Consider the following 22,639-nt stretch of genomic DNA (forward strand, 5'->3'; position numbering starts at 1 on the left):
CCGATATATGTATCGGCTTTAGCTGCTCACGCAAAAATTGTGATGGGCTGCTATATTGGCTCTTACGTAGTACATACATTATTTAATTTGCCAACTTATATTATTATATTGATATCTTTTATGGCAGTAAACTTAAAAATATTTTGCCAATGTTTACTAGTTCAACCTCAGTAATTAAAAAAAAAACTTATGGGTATGTAAGAAAATACATAGCTTTGTATTGTTTTTTCCTCCTAGTTGCAACATTTTATGAGAATACCCCCACAATTGTCGCCAGTGTACCCCAGGATGAGCCAATAACATAATAAATATGAACCTTTCATGGAAATCTGGTAATGCTAGCTTGTCAAAAATATATAATTTATCCAGCAATACTAGGAAATAAACTTTTACATCCAAGCTTACTTCTTTCATGAAATTGTTTATTTACCTTGAAAACATTTTTTATAAATAAATTACAGTCGTTCACTTCACCAAGTTCATAGAAAAGTCAAAAACTGAAGAACCTGCTTCTCTGGGATCTCTTTTCCATCAATTAAGTTACGTTTAACAACATTCTGACGAAAATACTTCAAGGCTTTAGAGAGGCTTCTATGAGACATTTTCAAAAATAATGGTGACTTTTAATGGCTTTTTCTGTTGAAAAATGATGGAGTTTTTTCTGTACTCTATCCATCATCATACTCTTTACAATGTATGTACTGGTTGGGATGTGACGTTCACTTTCCTTTTCCCTTCTTTTTCTTCTTTTGTGCACTCGGCCACTGAAATCCTCTGCACATGAGTGCATCTTGCACGTTGTGGCATATGTAGTAGGCATTCTCAACGGCTGCCTCGCTGAATATGTCGATGGCATAGCGTGCTGCAAGTATGAGGAAATGGAAATACAGACATGGGTGACCTCAGTTCAAGAAAGAGAGTGAGTGGTATGCACGAGATATTTTACGTTGGATTGGACAGGGAAGACAACGGAAAAAGGAGAGAATGCTTTTCTCTTCCTCAGAAGTGGGAATGTGAACTTGGAAAGTGAAAAATTCACAAGCAATCCTATTTTCTTTGTTAAGCTTATTCAGTAAAATGTCGACATATTGAACCCACTTCATTTCATAAACCTTTTGATTTTGAATTGATAGCAAAGCTTTACATGAAGTGAAGTAAAATCTGATGCTTTCCCGGCGAATATATTCGAAAAAGGCAGTTTGAGCTTCCAGCCGAGTGGTCTCCCTCCATTCTGCCGACGTTTCGGAACATGAGTCTGGTTCCATCCTCGGGGATAATGGTGAGTGGATTACAAAATTTTTTCCTCGCCATTAGCCCAGAGGATGGAACCCGACTCGTGTTCCGAAACGTTGGCAGAATGGAGGGAGACCACCCGCCTGGAAGCCCAAATAGCCTTTTCCTTTACATGAAGTGTTTCATATTATGGTAACTTCTCTACGTAGGACCTCTCTAATGAGTTATCCTTTTGTAAAAGATTGGGTAATCTGGCCCCATGGTGAGCAATTACCTTGTGGCTTCAAAATAGCCATCTTGTTTCGAGGGCATCTCAATAACTGCCACATAGAAGTGAAGTGATGGCAGCACTCATGCATGATTTTGAAAGGTGGGGGCGTTCAGAGCTTTCATAAAATTTTGCCGTATTTTCTGTGATATAGAGGGAAAATTCCCCTATACCTTTTGACCATTTGGATACATATGTAAGAATATTAGCTTGCATATTAATATTAATAGTATCATGTTGATTCTTGGTATATCTTAATTGATAGTCTTTATATGCAGAGATAGGTATCTGTACGTGACACAATCAGTTATTAACTAGCTAAAGTGGCATTGGGTTTTCATGCTAATGTAGCCCCGAAGCACCAACTGCAGCCGGCTTTGCCGTTCCTCGCAGCTCTGCCATAATGTTTCCGGGGCCGGCTTTGCTGGCCAGGGAGGAAGGGTAGCACCCGCTGCAGACAACTTTGCCGGCTTACTCCTTGGAGTGCTGTCGGAATATCCAGGGCCAGCTTTGCCCAGGGGGGAAGGAATGCACCCCGCAGCTTCGCGGGAATATTTATGGGAGTATGCCCCAGAATTTGCATATTCTGGGAGAATTAATGTAAAGACTTAGAAAATGTCAGCCCGAAAAAAATGGGAAGTGTCAGACATTTTAATTTTTTGTGGGAATATTGATGAAAGCAGTTATAAAAATTTACTTTTTCAGAAATTTTATGCAGTACTTCATGTAATTGCTAATTTCAAAAGACTTCGGTCACCTGACAGTAAAAGTGGACAAATTGCTGTGTGAATCTTTTGGATATTGATATTTTCTGTGATTTTCGGAATTGTTTCATTTTTATCCCGGTAACCAAGGGTGATGTGATAGATGACGTTGTGAGCATATATGTATAATAATTATTTTACATATTTACTTCATAAATGGTTGATTTTTGTCTCCTAAGTTTCAAGTCCTGGTGATAAAAATATGCAATATTGTCGAAATGTTGGTGTGTAACTAAATACTCTTTTATTGACCAACATTCAAGAGAAGTTGGAAACATGCCTATAAACTTAGTGGTAAAGAAATAAATTCATTTTATTCTAAAATAATAGTGTATTTTAACTCCAAAGGGTGTAAATCGGGTGAATAGAATTTCACCCACAACAATTACTGTTATAATGTAATATGTTGTTTGAAATTTGTGGTTGATTTTGGCATAGAGAAATGTTTTTTTTTACATCAGTGTATGCGGAGGTAGTTATGGAGGGGTTCATGTTGCACTCACATTTGGATTTGCCCTCGGATCTTTTCCCTTTCCCTCCGGGCTTTTTTGCTGGCTTCTTCCCTTGTGGCTGCTTTTCAGCAGCTGCAGCTTTTGATGATGCTGCCTTCTTAGAAGGCCCCTTTTTCTTCCCCTTGGACTTTCCCTGTGTTACATTAACATTCCCGGACAGTAAAAGAAAAACGCTTTTTAGTAATAATCCACACTTTTGATTAGACACAATCCAAATAAGATTTTGATGAGTGACCGTCATTTTCAAGGTGCCTAACACCAGTAAAGCACCATCATAAGAAAATGTGTCTCAGCTGGGGTGTTTCAAGAAAATTCTAGGGTAGGGACAAAGTGGGGTCTTGAAGAAGGATAGTTAGTCACTGGGAGACCTTTAGGTGACGCAAACCAAGCTACCAATTCATCGAAATATAAAAGCCTAGTCAATGGCAAGCGAGGTCAGAAAGGTTGCAGAGGAGGGAAAAGAAGTATGTCACTCTCAGAGTACCTATTTGAGGGAGTGTAACAGACGGTATTGTTGAGCAGTAGTCAAAAACATGTTCATCTATATATGTAATTAAAATGAATTGCTGTTTGTTAATCCTGCTAAAACTCAAGAACGGCTGGACCGATTTGGCTAATTTTGGTTTTAAATGTTTATGAAAGTCCAGGGAAAGTTTTAAAGGTGAGAACATTATTCCCCAGGCCTATGAGGCCCTAAATTTTTTCCCTAAGAAATACATGTAAAGTTCATTATTAATGTCGGCAGACATTTTTTCTTTAACAAATTCAAATTAGTGATAATGGTCAGATATAGTTTGAATATATGTCATTGGAAAGAAAAACAACTCTATGCTCTAATTCTTGCAATTGATTTTTGATTCCCACATAATTTGCAGAGAATTGTGAAAAAACATTCCTAAGGAGTCCGAAGTTTTAGCATTTTCGGCTTACTATCTCCTCGACGAACATCAGTATTGTTAGAGTATTTTCACATCTCTTTCTAAGTTTATTCATAAAATAAATCCTTTGGTTTAGTCATTGGAAGTCTATGTGAAGACGACTTAACTTAGGTCGACCTTCGTTCTCGAGGCTCGACGATTGTTGAATTCAATCAAACGAGCTACCTTATGTGCTAACCGTACTGATGACCAGCGAGAGAAAGATATTAATAATAATAGTCATATAGGTATGGCAGAATTGTTTTATGGAGTGGCAAACAATGAAGCGGATAGGTTTAGTTGGAATGCAACGTGTTCGTGAGCATCAAACACAACAACAATGAGCATGACCTAATGAGGTTAATCAATTCTGCAGACGCAGTGCTCCTGTGATCCTGGAATGCAGTGGCGTAACTTTGGGGAGGGGGATGAGGGGATAGATCTCCCCAAAAGCCCCAGAGAAATAAAAAAATTATTCAAAACTGTTGTCTAGTTCAAGTTAATTTTTAAGTGCCAAAATGATGTAGTTAAAAATTTTCCCAGACCCGTGGGGGGGATTCATTTTTTATATTCTTTGTTCTCTTATTATCTTTCATGTATATAAAAGAGGACGTCTGTTTGTCTACCAAAGTTAGTGAGTAGGTGCATCTCACGCTCCCAAATCACGTAGTGCTACTTTTGGTTTTGTCCCACGTGTCCATTGTGCCCTCATTTCATTACCGTTAGTTACGTCATGTCATGCAACTTCTGTGGTTGCTAATCCTGCTGGGTAGGCAAAACCCTTGACACGGTCTGGTAAAGCATAACTAAAAGGATTCTACTCTTACCTATTAATACTCTTGGTGCAAAACTTTTTTCTGGGGTATGCGTAAGTTCATCCTTGTGCAAGACGAACAGAAATCATTGTTTCCATTGTTTGCAGTTATATAAATATAACTGCAAACAATGGAAACAATGATTGATGATGACAAACATATATGTATACAATCATCAGGCCTGCTTTGTTCTTTTACCTTAAAATCTGCCATGTGACCATGAATTCCCAGTTCCAAGTTCCCCACATGTCTGGGTACTATACTTCCCGAGCAACACCGGGTGACCTGCTAGTAATCAATAAATTTCAAATGACATCTCTATCACAAATTATGACTATCAAAAAAAAAAAAACATTATCAGCCTCTTAGTTCAATGGGATGTACGATATTTTTAGTAAATCTATCTTTAGCCAAAACAAACAAACTGGATTGTTTACCCACGTGAACCCATATGTGTGAACGTGATGTATAATTATCCATATGAAGAACACGGTGTGCCTCAAAGCCACAAAAAGGCATCATTTTGGCTTGAGACTTGTCATTGTGAATGCCAATCTAATTGGACATTGTACCTGTTTGTATTCAATTTGCACATCTGTCGGAATAATAGGGATTTGTGGTAGTAATACATCTCCTTGGAACATGCCATTCATAATTTATGGTGATAGAAAGAGATTTCAAATTACATAAACAATACTGACGGTCGTCAAGGGGACAGTAAGTCAATAACGCTAAAATTTCAGTTTTTTTTTATGTTTTTTTTTAAATTCTCTGTAAATCATGTGGAACACAAAATTCGATGCAAGAATAAGAATGTGCATTTCTTTTTCTTTCCAATGGTATATGTCTCAACTTAATATGTGACCATTATCAATGATTTAAATATGCAAAAGAAAAAAGGTCTGCAGTCATTAAAAACTACCTTTACATGTATTTATTATGGAAGTGGCATAGGGCCTCATGGGCCCTGGAGAAGAATGAAAAATAGTGCACATTCCATTATCAGTCCCAGTGAACATACACACACCAAATTTCATAGGAATCGGTCCTGCTGTTTCCGAGGAGGTTGGAAACAAGAAACCGTGACACAAGAATTTTATATATTAGATGCAAAGGTGATATAAAACTCACTGGATCATCTAGTTTTATATAAATTTTTTGTTGGGAGCATTCACTATTTCTAACATTTCCAAGAAATCCAATTTTACTCTCTCATTTTATAAATGAACAATCAATGGCATTAAATCACTTTGAAGACAACTTTCTAGCCGATGTTTTGCAAAATCAGAGACACAATCTCATTGTTCTGCTAATTATTTATGCTCTTTAAATATTTTTGTAAATTCTGGCTTGAATACGTGATGTAACTCACTTAGCATTCATAAAAACCTTGAAAATGATGGTCACCCATCGACACTTTAGTCAGTGTGTGTGAAATTGGAAGTGTGGACCATAAGTAGTCAAGTTTTTTTACTATTACCATCTTGATCAGAAAGTTCTAGCATGAAAAACATGGATCAATTGTTTTTATAAACATTTGAGTTCATCGAGCCAATGCTGTTTCTCATTATATTTTGTTTCCCTATGATTTGACAGGCTATCTTAATGAAGGAGTGTCATTTCTTGTGTGACACCTCGGGGTTGTTACTTACAGGTGGGAAAAGTCAGCAGATTTGAAGTCCGGCAGTTTGAGAATGTGTCTTTGATATCCAGTAAAATTTGTCAAAGGAAAATCCAGCAAATCAAAGGAACAGCCATGCCGTTGGATGGCTGAGGGCTTGCTTGCTGTTCTGTCCATAGGAATCAAGTTCAAGCAGTGCCACTATGAGCCAAAGCTTGCATGCCATTGCTTAAGAAAAGTATCAGAAGATATGAACGGTTGGACTATCGTGAAAATTATTTGGATGGGTGTACATGGGGACAGGTGGAAGTTAATACAGTGGAACTATTTAATTGTGGTGATGGTCACATTTCCAAATATCACTCTTGCCTCAATCGCATGGAGGACTTTGGGTGCACGTATAGGAAAGTGTTGGGTGAAAAATAATCTCATCAAAGCCATTCCACAGTCATATAGAAGCTACACATCAAGAAGGAAAATTCAATAATTATTTCGTAAAATACAGTACATTAAGTAGTTAAAGAAAGCTTATTTAACACCTCTTCTCATCAGATTCACCCTGTGACACTTTTGCTCGAGGAAGCTTTAACCCTGCGGCACTCGCGCGGGATACAGTTGTAGCCCAGACATTTTGTTTACTTTGTATTTTCGCCATGTGTTGTCAGGGGTGGGGAGGAGTCTCAGTACCTTCGAGTTAGGCCCCCTCACACGCTCAGTGTGCATTAGCACATCACGGAGTGCAGTATTCAGTGGGGTATTCGCGATCAAAGTTGCCTGGGCTACAAGTGTAGCCCGCACGAGTGTTGGTGCTATGAGTGACCCAAAGCGTGTTCGTTTGTGCAATGAAGACATTGTAGCTGCTTTGAACAACATGGACAGTGATGATGAGCCAGACGATATATCAAATGGCAGTGATGATGGGGAGAGTGATTTCACTGAAGAAGAGATACATTTAGAGGATGAGGAGGCTTTGGAACCACTGACTAACCAAGAGGTAGACACTGATGATGAAGATGATACGCCTCTAGGTAACTTGTATTTTTCCAAAGATAAGGATAAAAATGTGATAAAGTGGAAAAAGACCCCCCATTCTGACCCTAACGTTCGTACAAGAGCTAGCAATATTGTTTTACGTTTACCTGGGCCCAAAGCCGCAGCTCGGAATGCCAAATCTGAGCGTGAATGCTTTGATATTTTTTTTGATGATCAAATAATTCGATTAATTGTTTGTAGCACAAACATTTACATTTCTACTCTAACAGAAAATTTTGCACGTGAGCGAGATGCACGAGAAACTAATGAAACTGAAATTCGTGCTCTGATTGGGATTTTGCTTCTAACAGGTTGTTTAGGTGGTGCCAGAAAGAATTCTAAAGGAATATGGGATAACTTTCGTGGTAGTGGGGTTGAGTCATGTTATTTGGCTATGAGTCGAAACCGATTTCATTTTTTGATGAGGTGTTTAAGGTTTGATGACATACGCGACCGCAATGCAAGAGGAGAAATTGATCGCCTAGCTGCCATGAGAGAATTTTTTGAAATGGTCGTGAACAATTTCCAAAGGCATTACACGCCAAGTGAGTTTTGCACTGTGGATGAACAATTAGTAAAGTTTCGTGGCGGATGTCCTTTTAAAATGTACATTCCTAGCAAGCCTGGAAAATATGGGATAAAGGTATATTCACTAGTCTGTGCAAAAACGATGTACACGGTACATTTGGAAGTGTACGCGGGAAAACAACCTGAAGGTCCCTTCAAAGTTTCGCCATCAGCAGATGACGTTACAACTAGAATGTGTGAGCCAATTGCAGGAACCAACCGCAACGTAACTACTGATAATTGGTTCACCTCAATCGCTCTGGCAGACAAATTTTTCGCCGAAAAGAAGTTGACCCTAGTTGGAACATTGAGAGCTAACAGAGTAGGTATACCCAAGGAGTTAAGAGCGAGTAAGGTCCGTGAGGTGTACTCATCCCTGTTCGCACATCATAAAGAAAAGACTCTTGTGTCATACTGTCCAAAGAAAAACAAGGCTGTTATTTTACTAAGTACAATGCATTATGACCAGCAAATAGATCCAGCAACCGGTGCGTCTCGTAAACCAGAGATTGTTTCTTTTTATAATAAAACAAAAGTTGGAGTCGATTCAGTTGATCAGATGTGTAGCAAATACGATATCTCAAGAAACACTAAACGCTGGCCAATGGTTCTCTTTTTTGATCTTGTAAATATATCTGGGATAAATGCTTCACGTGTTTATGCGTTCAACAATCAAGATCAAATCACAAGGAGAAGAAAATTCCTTGAGAGCCTTGCATGGGATCTTATCCATCCCCAGATAAGAAAACGTCTAGAATCCCCAGTTCTTCCTAATGATATGAAAGCAAGAGCACGAAGAATCCTGGGGATAGAAGAACCTCGACCTCAACCAGTTCCAAAAGATGACAGAGTGCTACCTGTGCGGCCGGGCTCGTGACCGATCTACCCGGAAGTGCTGCGACTTGTGTGGCCACAAGGTGTGTCCAGAACATTCCAACATTGTATGCCATCTTTGCCTAGACCGTCAGTAAAATAAGATAATACATAACACTTTTTAAATATTTTTTCTTCTCTAACAAACATCAATAATTCAAGTTTCATTTTCATGCAAATAGCGCAATGTTTTTATTTTTAATAGTTATTAGGTATAAATATGGAATTTATTGTTAACATATAATACTCTATGTATCCAGCAATAAATTTTGTTCATTGTAAATATGGTTTTTATGATTCATATCTTGGAAAAAAAATTAGTTTTACACCACCAAAGTTAGGTAAATTTTTAAAGCTGAAAATGTCTTAAAATCATGCTATTATTCAATGTTTTTTTAACATGTCAAATGGAAAAAATATAGTAATTATTAATTTTTCACCTTAAGTAATGTTACAATGAACGTAAAAAAATAACTTGAGATAAAAAATGTTGCATGTGAGGTAATTAAAAAGAAATTGCATTGGGCTACAGCTGTATCCCGCGCGTGTATTCGTGATTCAGCATACCGCGCGAGTGCTGCAGGGTTAAGCCATTCAACTAAGGATTAGTTTATTATCCTATTTTCATATCGAGATTTTTTTCTTTGCTATGGTGTATGTAGCATTTAGGCAGTGGCGGCTGGTGGTAATTTATCTAGGGTGTGCATTAGAGCAGATATAGGATGATTTAATTATATTATGTTAATCCTAATCCATCAGCGTCATATTTCGTCGTAATAGAATACATAGCAAGCAAAACATATCACTGGTACACTACCCTTAAAATTGCATGAACAGAAATAATATTAGCATATTAGCATGTATGAAAATAATTATTCTCAACACACCTTTACAAGTGACGGTAGTTGAAATTCATTCCCTTTTCCTTACACCCTATGAGGAAGTAGTCTATAAAACGGCTATACAGATGGCTCTGTAGACGGACTAGGATCCTGGGCGCAGGTAGTGTAGGTGGCGGCTACACCACTACACTACCTGCTAGTCAGTCACCAAAAACGTGCGCGTGCGCATTCGCATGGTTTTGAGTCTGCTCCCATCGCCCCTTTGAATAGCACATACCCCCCCGCTTACCTCGTCCCGCCAGAGCTCCCTCAAGCGATCGCACAGACCGAAAATGCGCCCGGCATGATGCCACGGGATCGCACACTTGTAGAGCGGTGAATTCGAAAAGGAGATAGCTGTAGCGTTCGGAGGCTCATGTTTCTTATACATGCAGACAGTACTTTTATCCTTCGCATTGCAAAGGAATAGTTTTCTTTTATAATTTATTCATCTTTGGGTGTGCACTTGCTAACATGCGTATACGCACGCGCCGCCACTGCATTTAGGTGATTCTCAGGGATTCCTTCAGTTACCCACGGGACATGTATTAGTTACTATTTATTCAGATTATTGCTCAGGTTGAGAATTATAATAAGTTTTTTTTTCATCTTGATAAATAATGGTGTGTATGTACACTCATGATATAGCAATCCTTGACCCAAATGCAATTGAGTTAATTTGGGCCTAAGCAGATCCCTAAAAACCATAACTTGCTTGTTTAGGTTCAGCCCCGCGTATTTTTCAGCCTCCTTATGATGGTACCAAATATGATACCCCTTGTGTACTTACACTTATTATAATTGTATGTATTGTTTCTATGACTTAATTATTCCACATTTTTATGGCACTATTCCACAGTTGCTAAGTGGTCTCTATAGAGGACAATCTTACAAGACGTGATTATAATTGTAACTGTAATTTTACTGATTACTCTTTAAAATCAGTAATTTGTACTCGTAATTGGTTACTTTTTGTACAAAGTAACTGTAATTGCTTCCCAACTGTTTTCATGGGAACACCACGTTCCATAACGCCGGAATACTGTCTGCAGATTATTTTTATTAGGCTAGCTAAACCTGGATCCGCCCAATGTAACATAAATGTCACACCCTGTATCGCTCCACTGTAATGGCTCTTACATCGCTCTGGCACGGTATATTGTTGTATTTTATACCTTATTAGAAAGAGGAAGCTAAGTGCTTCAATTCAAGGTAAGAATTGTCAAGTGTGAGTGAAGACCTATCCTTTAAGCACTCCTAGTACTTAGGTGCCTTCCCTAGGCACTAAAAATGGACGTTCACTTTGAGTAAATATTTAATTTTTTCATTAACTATTTAAGCCACAGCGACAAATTTTGGTATATATCAACATAATGATACAAAATTATTAATAATATATTAATATGTTTGGTATTGCTTTCCATTTCTGTAATATACTCTGATAAATGGTACTGTGACATAAATGTCACATTGGGCGGATCCCTATGCAAATCTTCAAAGTTTCGAATTTATGCTCTAGTTAGAATTTATTGCATTTTCAACGTTTTTTCCTTCGTATTCCTGCCAAAAGATTTATTATTTATCAATAAATCAATAAATTTGCATTTATTAACTTTTATTACGGTAATTACTTTTAAATTAAAATTTCTATATATATAAGGGATATCGATAGCTCAGAGATATTACACTGTGTGAAGCCAAATAGCTTCCGGAAAACGAAGACTTTGACGAAGTAAAATCAATATACCTTGAGCCACCAGAAGCAGCCATTGTTACTGATGAGGATATTGCAGATGACCAGGCTGGTGGACTTGTGGAAAATTTAACGGGAAGACAACTTCGGGCAAGAGTGTAGCTTGTTTTGCAGCTTGATAATGATAATACTAATGAATTTCAAGAGAAGTCCGGAAGAATTTCAGTACCAGTTACACGTAAGGAAAAGGATTCGAAGTCAACGAAGCGTACATCACTTCTCCAACAGAAAAAAGTATAAATAGAAGCAGCCAATTGGCGACGGGAGGATCTTTTTGTAAGATATAGGTTATTCCCCGAAACAGTTCTTCCTGAATTGAGGGAAAAATCATGTGTAGACATTTTTGAAATGGTTTTTTTTCGGATGACATTTTTTTCTCACAGCAGAATAAGATAATTATACTAAGTTTATTGTTTTTTCATCTCCTAGTATCAGTATAGAGGAGATGAAAGTTTTCATAGGAATTTTACTGTTGTGGGGTTGTAACAAGGTTCCATCCAAGCGATGCTCCTGGGAAGATTCTGGGGATGTTTACAACTCAATGCTTGCCGTAGCCAAGCAAAGGAATAGGTTCCTTGTGATAAGTAAATACCTTCACTGTTCAGACAATACGATGCCCGACATAATAGACAAATTGTGGGAGCTTCGCCGTAGATCACTAAATTGAAAGAACGTTTCAGGGGGATTTTTCCCACTGAGAAAACTCTCTTTTGGCAGCAGTATGATTGCGGATTTTGGTATCCATCCTTACATACAATTCATTCGGCGGAAGACAATCAGTTTTGGTGGTGGTGGTGGAATATTTTTCCTTGGCTTTTGGATGTAGCTGTTCACAATCTGTTCACAAGCGAAATCTGGTCCTTGCATGTCACAATTAGAGATCAGGCGTGTTACAGTGCAAACATAAATGACCATACATCGATGCGAAGCCAAGTATAGCTGCCATACTACTTCATTTTCAACAGAGGCAGACAGTGAAATATGTTACGATGCTAATGATCAATTAGTCCCTGATTTACTATAACAAAAGATTGCGTCGCCGTGCTGGAGAATATTGCGCTTCCGTCAAATGCACTGCATGCGATGCATGTAATATGGACAAATATTGCTTTACTACTTACCACTCAAAATGATACGTATACGCCGGCAATGAACTCTAAATCAGTCTTTAGTTTATTTGAAACAAATTGATTCAAATTTCATTCAATTTTATGCTGTATTACACTCTTATGTGTTGTGAGAATATTTTTAAATTATGTATATTTATTCTATGTATTTTCCAAAATTGAGGAATGCATTTTCAACTGTTTTACTAATTAGCCATGTAATAATATTATTTAAATGTACCTTCAACAAATCTATTGATTGTGTCAATTCAAGGTTCCGTAATTTCATAACACTCCTGACGAAAACTTTACATAAATTTAAAATAATTTTTCTTGATGTGTATTTGACAAGTTTATAATATAAACATTATAAATTTAAATATACCCCACATTTTTGAAATAACATTGAAAAAATCCAGAAAATTTGTACATCTTAAAACATCACAATTTACATCGAAAAATGTATGAATCGCGGGCAATGGAACTCTGAAAATTATTGCTAAATTTTTAAACAATTTACTTTAAATTTAAACAAAAGATTGAAAATAGTGTACGTAATTAATATTATGTTTTTCTAGTGTTTTTTATCATTTAAATGAACTGCGCAGCTGAAATGCGAAAAATATTTGCTTTTTCTGGGGAAATATTACCTTGCACCAAAAGACAACAGATCCGCCCAATGTGACATTTATGTCACAGCCTGTATTTCGGAAACTACGCAACCGATCAATGTAATATTTTCTGAATATAGTAAAAATGAGACCCTTAGCATTCCCCTAGAATATGAATTATTAACCTCAAAAAAAATATTTTGGGCGGATCCAGGTTAAGTGTCCCCCGGGGAATATTTTCGTTAATGTTACCGTGGCCATCGAAATTAATTCATGGAGTGCCGCGATATATAGTACATTGAACTTTTTATCCTATGAAATAGGTACCCTGAAAGTACTAATGCTGCTAACATAAAATATTTCGATGACTAACCTCTGTTACTAGGACCTATTCGAGGATCTCCATCTCACGAAAAAGCGAAATCATACTTACGGCCATTTGTAAATCTCTTCTTGCAGCCTTCTTAGCACGTTCGGGGATAAGCTTCGTAGAAATGAATCCGATTCCGCCGAAGTTACGAGATCGTACCTCAATCGACGCCGGTATTGTTTTTCTGCGTTGCTTGGAAACAGAAATTTTCTCGATGAATCGATCGATTGAACGTAAATTAGTACGATTAAGGCCCTTCGCACACACACTGATTTTGGACGGCCGGTAAAATACCGACCGATATTTTACCGGTGAAGCGATGCTTGCACACACATATTTTACCGGCCAAACGATCACTTCGATGCCTCCACTGCAAAAACGCTCAACAATCGACCGCCGAATCAAATCCGCTCATCTACAGTAGCCCTTGCAGTATCAAATTCCCTCATCTAGTACTGCAAGGGCTTCTAGATGAGCGGATTTGATTCGGTGGGCGATTGTTGAGCGCTTACGCAGGGGAGGTATCGACTTTTTGTTGTGCCGATAGATCTGAATTCTTCTGGAAAGTGAGAAAGCGCAGCGAGAACTTGAGGAAAACGGCCGGTCGGACGGTAACAATCCGGTGAGTGTGCATTCCATTTGGCCACGTACGCCACAGTATAGCCCAGTATAGCCGGCGCCGGCGATCCACAGTGACAATGGCCGGCAGCTAACCGGTTAACCGGTATTTTGCTGGTGCCGGCACATGGTCGGTACGTGCGCAAGCCCCCATGCCCTGCCATTGTTCACCATTGGCATGTGGACGGCCGATATTTTACCGGCCGACCAAAATCGGTGTGTGTGCAAGGGGCCTAAGATCTGTGCAGAGCTGGGCATACCGCGCATTCCGTGAAGCGCCGTGTTTAGGATATCCTCGAGCATGGGCGCAGCCAAAAATTAAGGCTAGGGGGGTTTTAGGAGCGACTAATACTTTGGGTTATTGCATATTCGCCAGGGGAAGTGGGAGTTGCGGGGGCCCTCCTCGAGAAATTTTTTAAGATAAATGGTTCCAAATGGCGAGTTTTACGGCTTTATAAGGGATATTTGATTTATACTTAGACTTTTATATAAGTAATACTAATCCATTAGGTAAAATGGATTAAATTAAAAAATTTCTCTGACTTTGTGTGCTCTGGGTGGATTTTAACCCCCAAAACCCCCCCTCGCTGCGCCACTACCCTTGACGTGATGTTGGGCCGTGGGAGCGTGGCATCGGTCACTCCTCTTGTGCGTGGGAGCAGATGCCGTGTTTGACACAATTTCTTTCACTCTACGATGGGAATTTACTGAGCCCGTTTCATTTCTATGGATGACAATGCTTTAACCGGTAATATTTTCCCCACTTCTCCTATGATAGAATAACCGTGGATCGGAGGCCAGCCTTGTTGGTGGTAGAGGGGACGCTGTCATGTCCTTAAGGGAAAAATGTTTCCCCTAACTTAACAGTCCACGGGCCCACTGACCCGAGAGAAGAACTTTGCATAATTTGAGATCACCAGTATTCCTTTTTGTTGTAAATCTTAGAATAATTGTCGTGAAGGCATTAAAACCCCTTGCGTGAATGACTCCCTCATGTATGGTCGATAACTTACTGGAGGCTTTTGAAAATAGATCCTCTCTTATTCTAACAGCTTGTGACCTTTCTAAAGCTTTTGATTGTGTTTCCCATCCACTACTCCTTAGAAAATTACAATATTATGGTATCAATAATACTGAATTAAAACTCATGGAGTCCTACTTAACAAATCGCTTGCAATGTGTTCAAGTGAATAATTCACTGTCTGCCCCTCTTAACGTAACACATGGTTTACCACAAGGATCAGTCCTCGGTCCTCTTTTATTTTTAATTTTGATAAATGATCTCCCACACCATCTTCCTTGCACGTCAGTATTATATGCTGACGACACTACTCTGATACATGATCTAAATGACCCCACCTATCCTTCGGATGTTATCCTTTCAGTGGCCGAAGAATGGTTCTCAGCAAACAGGCTTGCCCTCAACACAAATAAAACCCAACAAATGGTGTTCTCCTTAAGCCCTACTCTGTACCACACTAGAAATTTAAAGCTACTGGGCTTTGACCTTGACTGCAGACTACTATGGGATTGTCATACATCCTCTACAACTGCTAAGTTATCAAAAGCCATATTCCTTCTTAGAAAACTGAAAACACTCATTCCCACTGAACTTCGTCAAGCAGTTTACTTTGCCATTTTTCACTGCCACCTCTCCTATGGCATTGAGATTTGGGGCCATTCTTCCTCCTCTAAAGAGTTATTCATTTTACAGAAAAGAGCCATTAGGATTATTACCAATTCTAACGTACGGGAACACTGCAAACCACTATTCAGGCAGCAAGGGATTATGACATTGTACGGTCTATATATATGTATTTAAATGTTTAATAAATGTAAAAGTGAACTTTGACAGCCATAAAACTGGTGCTGATGTCCACCATTACAACACAAGGCTCAAAAATAATCTGTTACAGCCCCACTGTAGGCTGTCAACTACAAAAAATTCTTTTGACCATGTTAAACTTTGCATGTTCAACCTCTTACCTCAAGAGGCAAGAAATTGTACTTTAAGAAAGTTTAAAGGTGTTCTTCACTCATGGATAGTGACACAAGCTTTCTATTCACTCAATGAATTTCTGGAGAGCAATACTCTAAATTGTATATTCTAGCTTTAGTTTTTCTTTGACGAAGACCATTACATTGTATTATGTTTAATGTTGAATAAACTATGATTATGATTACACAAAATCCCGGCCACTCTCAGCAGAGCTGCGGAGGTGAAATTTTTCAGGAACATAGGGGACGAAGAAAAGATTCGAGGGAAAACTCTGAAAATTCCGACTTTCGGCTCTTGCCCCTCCCAAAACAATCCACAACGGTGGAAATTCCGGTTTTTTCCGTGGACGCTCACAGGCGACATCCTCCATCACGCAGACTATTCACTCACTCATGATTGTTACTTTTTCGCAAGGGATTGGCGTTTTGTCTGGCACACCTCTTATTTTCCGTGAGACACAACTGACAACAGAATATGAATGTTGACGCTGGCCAATATCCTGCGGTGATAGGTAAAATCCAATACACCAGTGGCGTAACGATGGGGATGAGGGGGGTAGATCCCCCCAAAGCCTCAGAGAAAAAAATTATTATGAATCCATTGCCTGGTTTTCATATTTAATTACTGCATCTGCTTAAAGTTGAATTTTAAGTAACAAAAGGATGTAAAATATGCAGGATGGGTGAATATAAAGGATGTGTGGATATCCAGGAATGTCATTTTTCAAAAATTTTCTCGAACCCCAATTGATGGAGGGGGGAGTCGCCCCCTAGACCCATCATTCCCCTCCAAATCATATTCCTAGGTACGCCACTGCAATACACACAATCATGGAAAATTTCTTTCGTCTTGATCAGGTGCTTCCTACAACCCACCACATGTATTTTCTGTTACACATATATTCCACCTCTTTCCCCGCTAAAGTATTCAAAATGCATTCTTATTCCATGCACTGCACCAGTGGCATAGCCAGGGGGAGGAGGGTCTGGAGCCCCCCTGAAATATATTAGGCACTGTTACTTCGCATCATAAAAGAAAAAAAAATATTGAAAATTCATTATTTATTATTATTTTCATTTAATTATTCATTTAAAAAGATTTATTTTGATTATGAAAAGCATTAAAGCGTTCAGTTTGGATTACTTTTCAAATCTGCTCCTGGTGAAAAATTTGCAGAACATTACGGGGATAAATTATTAAACCAAGAAGTTCTGAGGTTAGTTCAGTGGGCTTTGGAGGGCACACATTATGAGCATGCAAATCAAGGGACATAGGTGGTTTTCAAAAAAAATTTCACATGTCTCGTAAAGGTGGTGGAGGGTGAATTTTTCACTCAATTATGACAGATGGGATGTGATTTGGATGAAAACTACGAAAATCTGATAGTATCATTTCCTTGAATTTGTGCTAAATACCCAGGAGTCATTTTTACGACAATGATTTTCATATTTGCTTATAATTTTAACTTAATTGACTAATGTTGGTTGGGCATCAACCATATCTCATCCGTGAAGATAAGAGTATATCCAGGAATGACATCATTGATTGTAGTCACATTTTGAAATGCACGAATAATTAGGGGACTGTGTTCAATGAGGAACATGATGAAAGTGTGCCATGTTTTAGTGTCGCTGGAAATCCTCAGAACATCCTCCGAACTTGTCTACAGAACTTCTCCTTTTTTTCTTTTTCACACTAAGGTTTTTTGCGAAAAAGATTTTTGTGCAAAGGCCCTTCAACTCAAAGGCTCGGAGACTCTAAGTTATCTCTAAGAGACTCTTATCTCCGAACTCTGCCCTCTGAAGCTGCCCTCCGAAGCAGCCCTCCAAACCAGCCCAACCTGGAGATCAAGACTTATATAGCAAGTATGGCAGTGGAATACCTGCACCTAGCAACCTAGGGGAAGTGGGTGCTGAGGCATAAGTATGTAGTTTGGAGTGAGAAGTACTCCACCTTGTCCCATCATAACTCTCTCTCCCTCCAACACCTCATCCCACCGTGTCATTCTCCTCTTTGACTTACAATGGCTTGCCTGAACCAGCGATCACACGTCACTCGGCTGTGCCTCCAACCCAGAAGATAGGAAACCCGGCGGTACGCTGTTCTCCCCCAATCCCTGGTTGAATGATGAGAAGTGTTCCAGGCAACACGGGTGCCTCCCGGGAAATTTTGACTGTTGAGGCTGACTTGGACAATGCAGTAATTCCCCCCCTCCTTTTCTAAATTCCCCCACTCTACTCTGCCACTGTTCCTGGTTGCGGCAGCTCTCTTGCTCACGGGCCTTCATCGGAGTGACATCGGTCAACTTGAGAGAGTTATTCTCAACTCATTTTTGGTGCTGACAGGATTAGAGATTATTAGTTATCATCGTTGATTATTGTAACACTGTTGATTTTGAATATTTCTGCTTTAGAATACACTTTGATTGAACATGAGTTGTAATTTTTTCACAATTGTCTCTCCTACTACTGATTATTCTTGTTTTGTGGAGTCTTTCCCTCAACCAGTTAGTGACAGACGATCGGAGTTCCCTGTGTCTGGTCTTACGTTACAAATCTCCAAGATGTAACACCACAAAAGTGACTTAGGAAATACTCATGCATTTATTGACTCTAAATAATTCAAGCTGATATGGTCCCATTTGGGGCAAGACATCAAGAATTCCAATCAAATTGCTATTACAAAGAGTACCACTTAAAAAGGCAGCATGGAGGAGTGATGGACTAGAGCAGCCTACACTAAAGCAGGGTCAATACAGTATGTACTCTAAGAGGGAATCGTGACAACTGTGCAACTGTGCTAAAATTGCAAAGTTCTGAAGCTGTTCGTGCATTTATAGGCTGTTAACATAAGCCTTCTTTATGTAGTACCTAGTTATACTTCTGCACCTAGTGCTATTTCAATTAAGTCATTGGTTTCATAGTTTGAAGGGGTTTGCAATGTTTACAAGAACTTTCATTTTAGTGGCATAAACAGTATTTTTATGTAGTATATAGTTAAGGATAGATTTTGCTTCTTTTGGCCAAAATTGCAAGTCATGAAAAAGAAAACTATGGAAATACAGAGAGCTCAAAAGGCATGGGAGAATAGGTATAGGGAATCAGTCCGCAAGAGATATCGGCCCAAAAATTAGGTCTTGGTGAGCTATGTAGCCTTGCAAAATATTTAGCCCATATTCATGATAATTTTTAAGAAAAATGCGAAAACATGATTAACCAACTTTTTTAAGCATATCCTACATTTATGGAATTATGAATATGTTAAAAATATGCTTTTATAGGTCACCAGCAATGTGATTTTTTGTTTTATTTATAATATTAAAAAATGCTTTGAAAATTTTATAAAAATATTCCACAAGTTAGAGAGCTCTGGAACAATAGGCAAAATATGTTGAGATTTTGTGCGTAATACTCATGCATAAATGAAAAAAAATCAGCCAAATCAAAGTAGAACAATAATAAAAATTTTAAAATAAGGGCATTGAGTGGCTAGAGTGTTGGCTTCCCACTCCGTGGGCTTGGGTGCAAATCTTGCTGGTGGCAGAGAATTTTCAGAGACTGCCCACAATCCCTGCTTGGATGTAAGGTAGAGGAGGACATTTCAAGCACAAAACACCGTCCGTAAGATGGGACTATAAGCCATAGTCCCTTTGGTGCCTTTCGTTAAGAGCATGCCAATGACGGGTTTCCCTCCACCCTCCCTTCCATACCCTTCCCTCATGGGAAAAATGACCTCAGCTGTCGGTCGCCTCCTTCAAATACCATACCATAAAAAATGACTAGAATCCTATCACATATGCACGAAAAGTGAGGTCGTCAAGGAATGCATTGTATTAGCCACACATGGTTGCCAGGCAAATTGCTCCACAAACCTCTGCCAAAATCTAAGTTATAGAATGCATAAGAATGCTTAGGTTTTTGTTTCTTGGCTGCCAATAATGTTTCAGCCAAACTTACTATTACATAGTTAGCATTTTCCTGATGAACTGTAGTCGCACTTTTGTGAAGAAACACACAATAATACATGTAACAGCTAGATTTACTGTTCTCATAATTTAGAATATAATTTCTTAGAACTATTTTAATGGGGAAATAAATATGAAGCATAATTCCTAGTCAGAAAGAAATCACGCAATACATAGTAAAAAAAAATTGAATATGAAAAAAATGAACCTGTAATTCACAGCCCAATCCAAAGAAAAAATTGTTAAATTGTGAGAATTTGTCAGTATTGCAGTGTATGGGCGTTTAGAAAGAACATCGATGCAAATGATTTCGTGGTTGTCTTCTAAACCCATAAATGCTAAGTTCACTTCCATCAGAACAGCATAGACCTGCAAGGAAATATGTCTGTTGCAAATGTTTTTTTGTTGCAATGATAAACATTGCAAGGTACCTTTTGGATTGTAGTACACGCGTTGCTTTCACTATTTTCACTGACAATTTGTCGTTCTCCAGTGTCTTTTGTGCTTCAAGCAACATTTTTCTTTCTGTTTAGCAACCAGGGTTGTGATCTGGTACGAAACTTTACGGTTCGTACCTGATCTGAAAAGGCACCAAACGATTTGATTCATTTCGGTTCAGGCCGGTACGAAACTTTTCGCTTTTTAAGTTACAGATCACTTTCACTTTATTCTCCACTTCATATAGTTTCGTACTGGGAGGTACGAAATTATACGTTGGATGGTAAAGTGACTGACCGTGCATTGTAGTTTACGGGGGAGGGGAAGGGGTTGGGGAAAAGCCGGGTTCAGAGCCTGAGGCGGCTCTCAGAATGGAGCTATGTATTATTGGGGTTCACATCTACCGAGTTGTTTTCTCATGGCCTTAGGTAGTACCTACTGACAACGTGGTCAGAAGCGCGATTCAAAAAATGCCCTATACAGAGATTATCTTTCCCAAGGTAAAATGAATACCTGAAAACTTGGGGTGAATATCATAAAAGAGGACTACTATATACCTCCCCTCACCCGATGGTGCTACGCAGATAGCTCATGAAATAAATGAAGGACAGAAGTGTTTGCTTACATTGATATTTGCCATGAGGAGTCTGCACGGCTACTAATCTCCAAATGCTGCCCTTGGACTGTAATTTGTAAACGAAGATGGATAGGCCAGTAATTTTAACAATTAGGGTAAAATTATATTGAACTCCGAATGAAAAAGTTCTTCAGAAGCCTGTTTAGAAGAAATTATTGCATCAATGGACGCCACTTACCATCTAATGCATCCTGTTTCAATGTTGAGAATATATATTTTTCAGACACTTTGATTTATTTATATTGTGTTGACGTGGTTGTGGGAGAGGGGTCGCTGGGAGGGTCGGGCATCGGAAGTAGGTGGTAGTGGGATGTGGGTGAGGAGGGGAAGAAAGGGGAAGTCGTGTTATGGGTGACTCTTAGTCAATGGCTGGCATGCACCAAATAACGAGAGCTTACTGCAGATTATGAGTATAACAGAAAATTTAATGCAATAAATTAAATTAAAAAAGAAGAACTTTGTGCTTTCACATTAATATTTATTCACGACCATGGTTTCAGCGTTAGACGTCATCACCTGATGATGACGTCTAACGTTGAAACGTCGTGAATAAATATTAATGTGAAAGCACCAAGTTCTTCTTTTTTAATTTAATTATGCATCGCTTTCACTAAGTTACGCCTCAAACAATCAATTTAATGCAATAAAAAAGACAACAAGGAAAAATACACAGAAATTGTTAGAATACGTTATTAACAAAATAAGCAGCGCCTGGGTGGAATTCGAATAGGCGTTGCCAAGGTATTGTTTATGTTGATGTAACTGTTTCTCTTGTTTGCAGTGGATGTGTACGTTATAACCTCTTATAAATAAAAGGTTTTTCCTGCGTGTGCTAACAGGTTATGGGCCCAGGGCGTATTACGAGCCTATAAAAGAGGTCACGTAGTTTATGAAAAGTGTGTAGGTGCTGTCGGGCAAAATGGCATCATCATACCATCAGGACGAAGCAACTACGAAGGTTCCAGTGCTGAACTCAAATAATCATTTCGCATGGTCATTAAGAGTAAAGGCGGAGTTACTTTTACGTGATGCATGGGAGGCTATCGTCGGTTACGAAGACGCATTGGATGCATCACTCACTCAAGGCGAAGTTCGGAGGCGAGCCAAAAACAATACCATCGCACTATCCATTCTTTATAAAACGGTAGGCGATGAATTTTTGGGAGATATTGCTGACTGTACGACCGCAAGAGAAGCATGGAGGATTTTAGATGATTTGTGCAATAGTGAAGGGCTAGTTAATGGCGCAATGGTACTGAAGGAGCTTACACACTGCACCAAAACACCTGAGATGCCCATTCAGAAATACTTCGCAAAAATGCACAATTTGCAGAAGAGAGCAGCAAAAGGTGGGTTTGAATTGTCCGATAAACAAGTCGCGGGAATTATTCTCGGAAATTTACCGGAAGAATACCAAGGCTTTATTCAGTCCTGGGAGATAGATTCAAGTAAGTTGTCCACAAATTTACTGAAATCAAAGCTTATTACGGCGGAGAAGAAGTTGCAGTTGATGGGAGAAATCGAAGAAAATAGTCATCACGCATTCCGAACTGTTCAGAAGACGAAGGGAAGTAAGGTGAAGAATGGAAAGGGAGTGGAAACAAACAGGTTCAGAAGTTACTCGAACGATAAAAGGTTTTGGTGCTTTGCCTGTGGGAAG

At 38.8% G+C, this 22,639-nt stretch overlaps 1 protein-coding gene across 2 annotated transcripts; it reads right to left on the reverse strand.

Moving 5' to 3' along the window:
* Nucleotides 1-401: 401 nt before the first annotated feature.
* Nucleotides 402-13,763, reverse strand: LOC124154722 (small lysine-rich protein 1). Of its 2 annotated transcripts, none has more exons than XM_046528606.1 (3): nt 13,387-13,763; nt 2,769-2,910; nt 402-862 (listed from the first exon to the last, which is right to left on the reverse strand). In XM_046528606.1, the coding sequence occupies exons 1-3, from the start codon at nt 13,390-13,392 to the stop codon at nt 720-722; spliced, it is 291 nt and encodes a 96-aa protein (XP_046384562.1). In that variant the 5' UTR covers nt 13,393-13,763; the 3' UTR covers nt 402-719. The 2 variants fall into 2 exon arrangements, with proteins under 2 accessions (XP_046384562.1, XP_046384561.1); XM_046528605.1 differs by lacking the exon at nt 13,387-13,763 and adding an exon at nt 4,708-4,812.
* Between the last annotated feature and the right edge of the window lie 8,876 nt (nt 13,764-22,639).

This window comes from Ischnura elegans, chromosome 2, assembly GCF_921293095.1.
Source record: "Ischnura elegans chromosome 2, ioIscEleg1.1, whole genome shotgun sequence".
Lineage (NCBI taxonomy): Eukaryota > Metazoa > Arthropoda > Insecta > Odonata > Coenagrionidae > Ischnura > Ischnura elegans.

What these genes read in the sequence shown, in the direction of transcription:
- LOC124154722 (XM_046528605.1), bottom strand. An exon ending in ATCCGAGGGCAAATCCAAAT is followed by an intron (nt 863 to 2,768) that starts GTGAGTGCAACA and finishes TCATACTTGCAG; the next exon opens with CACGCTATGCCATCGACATA.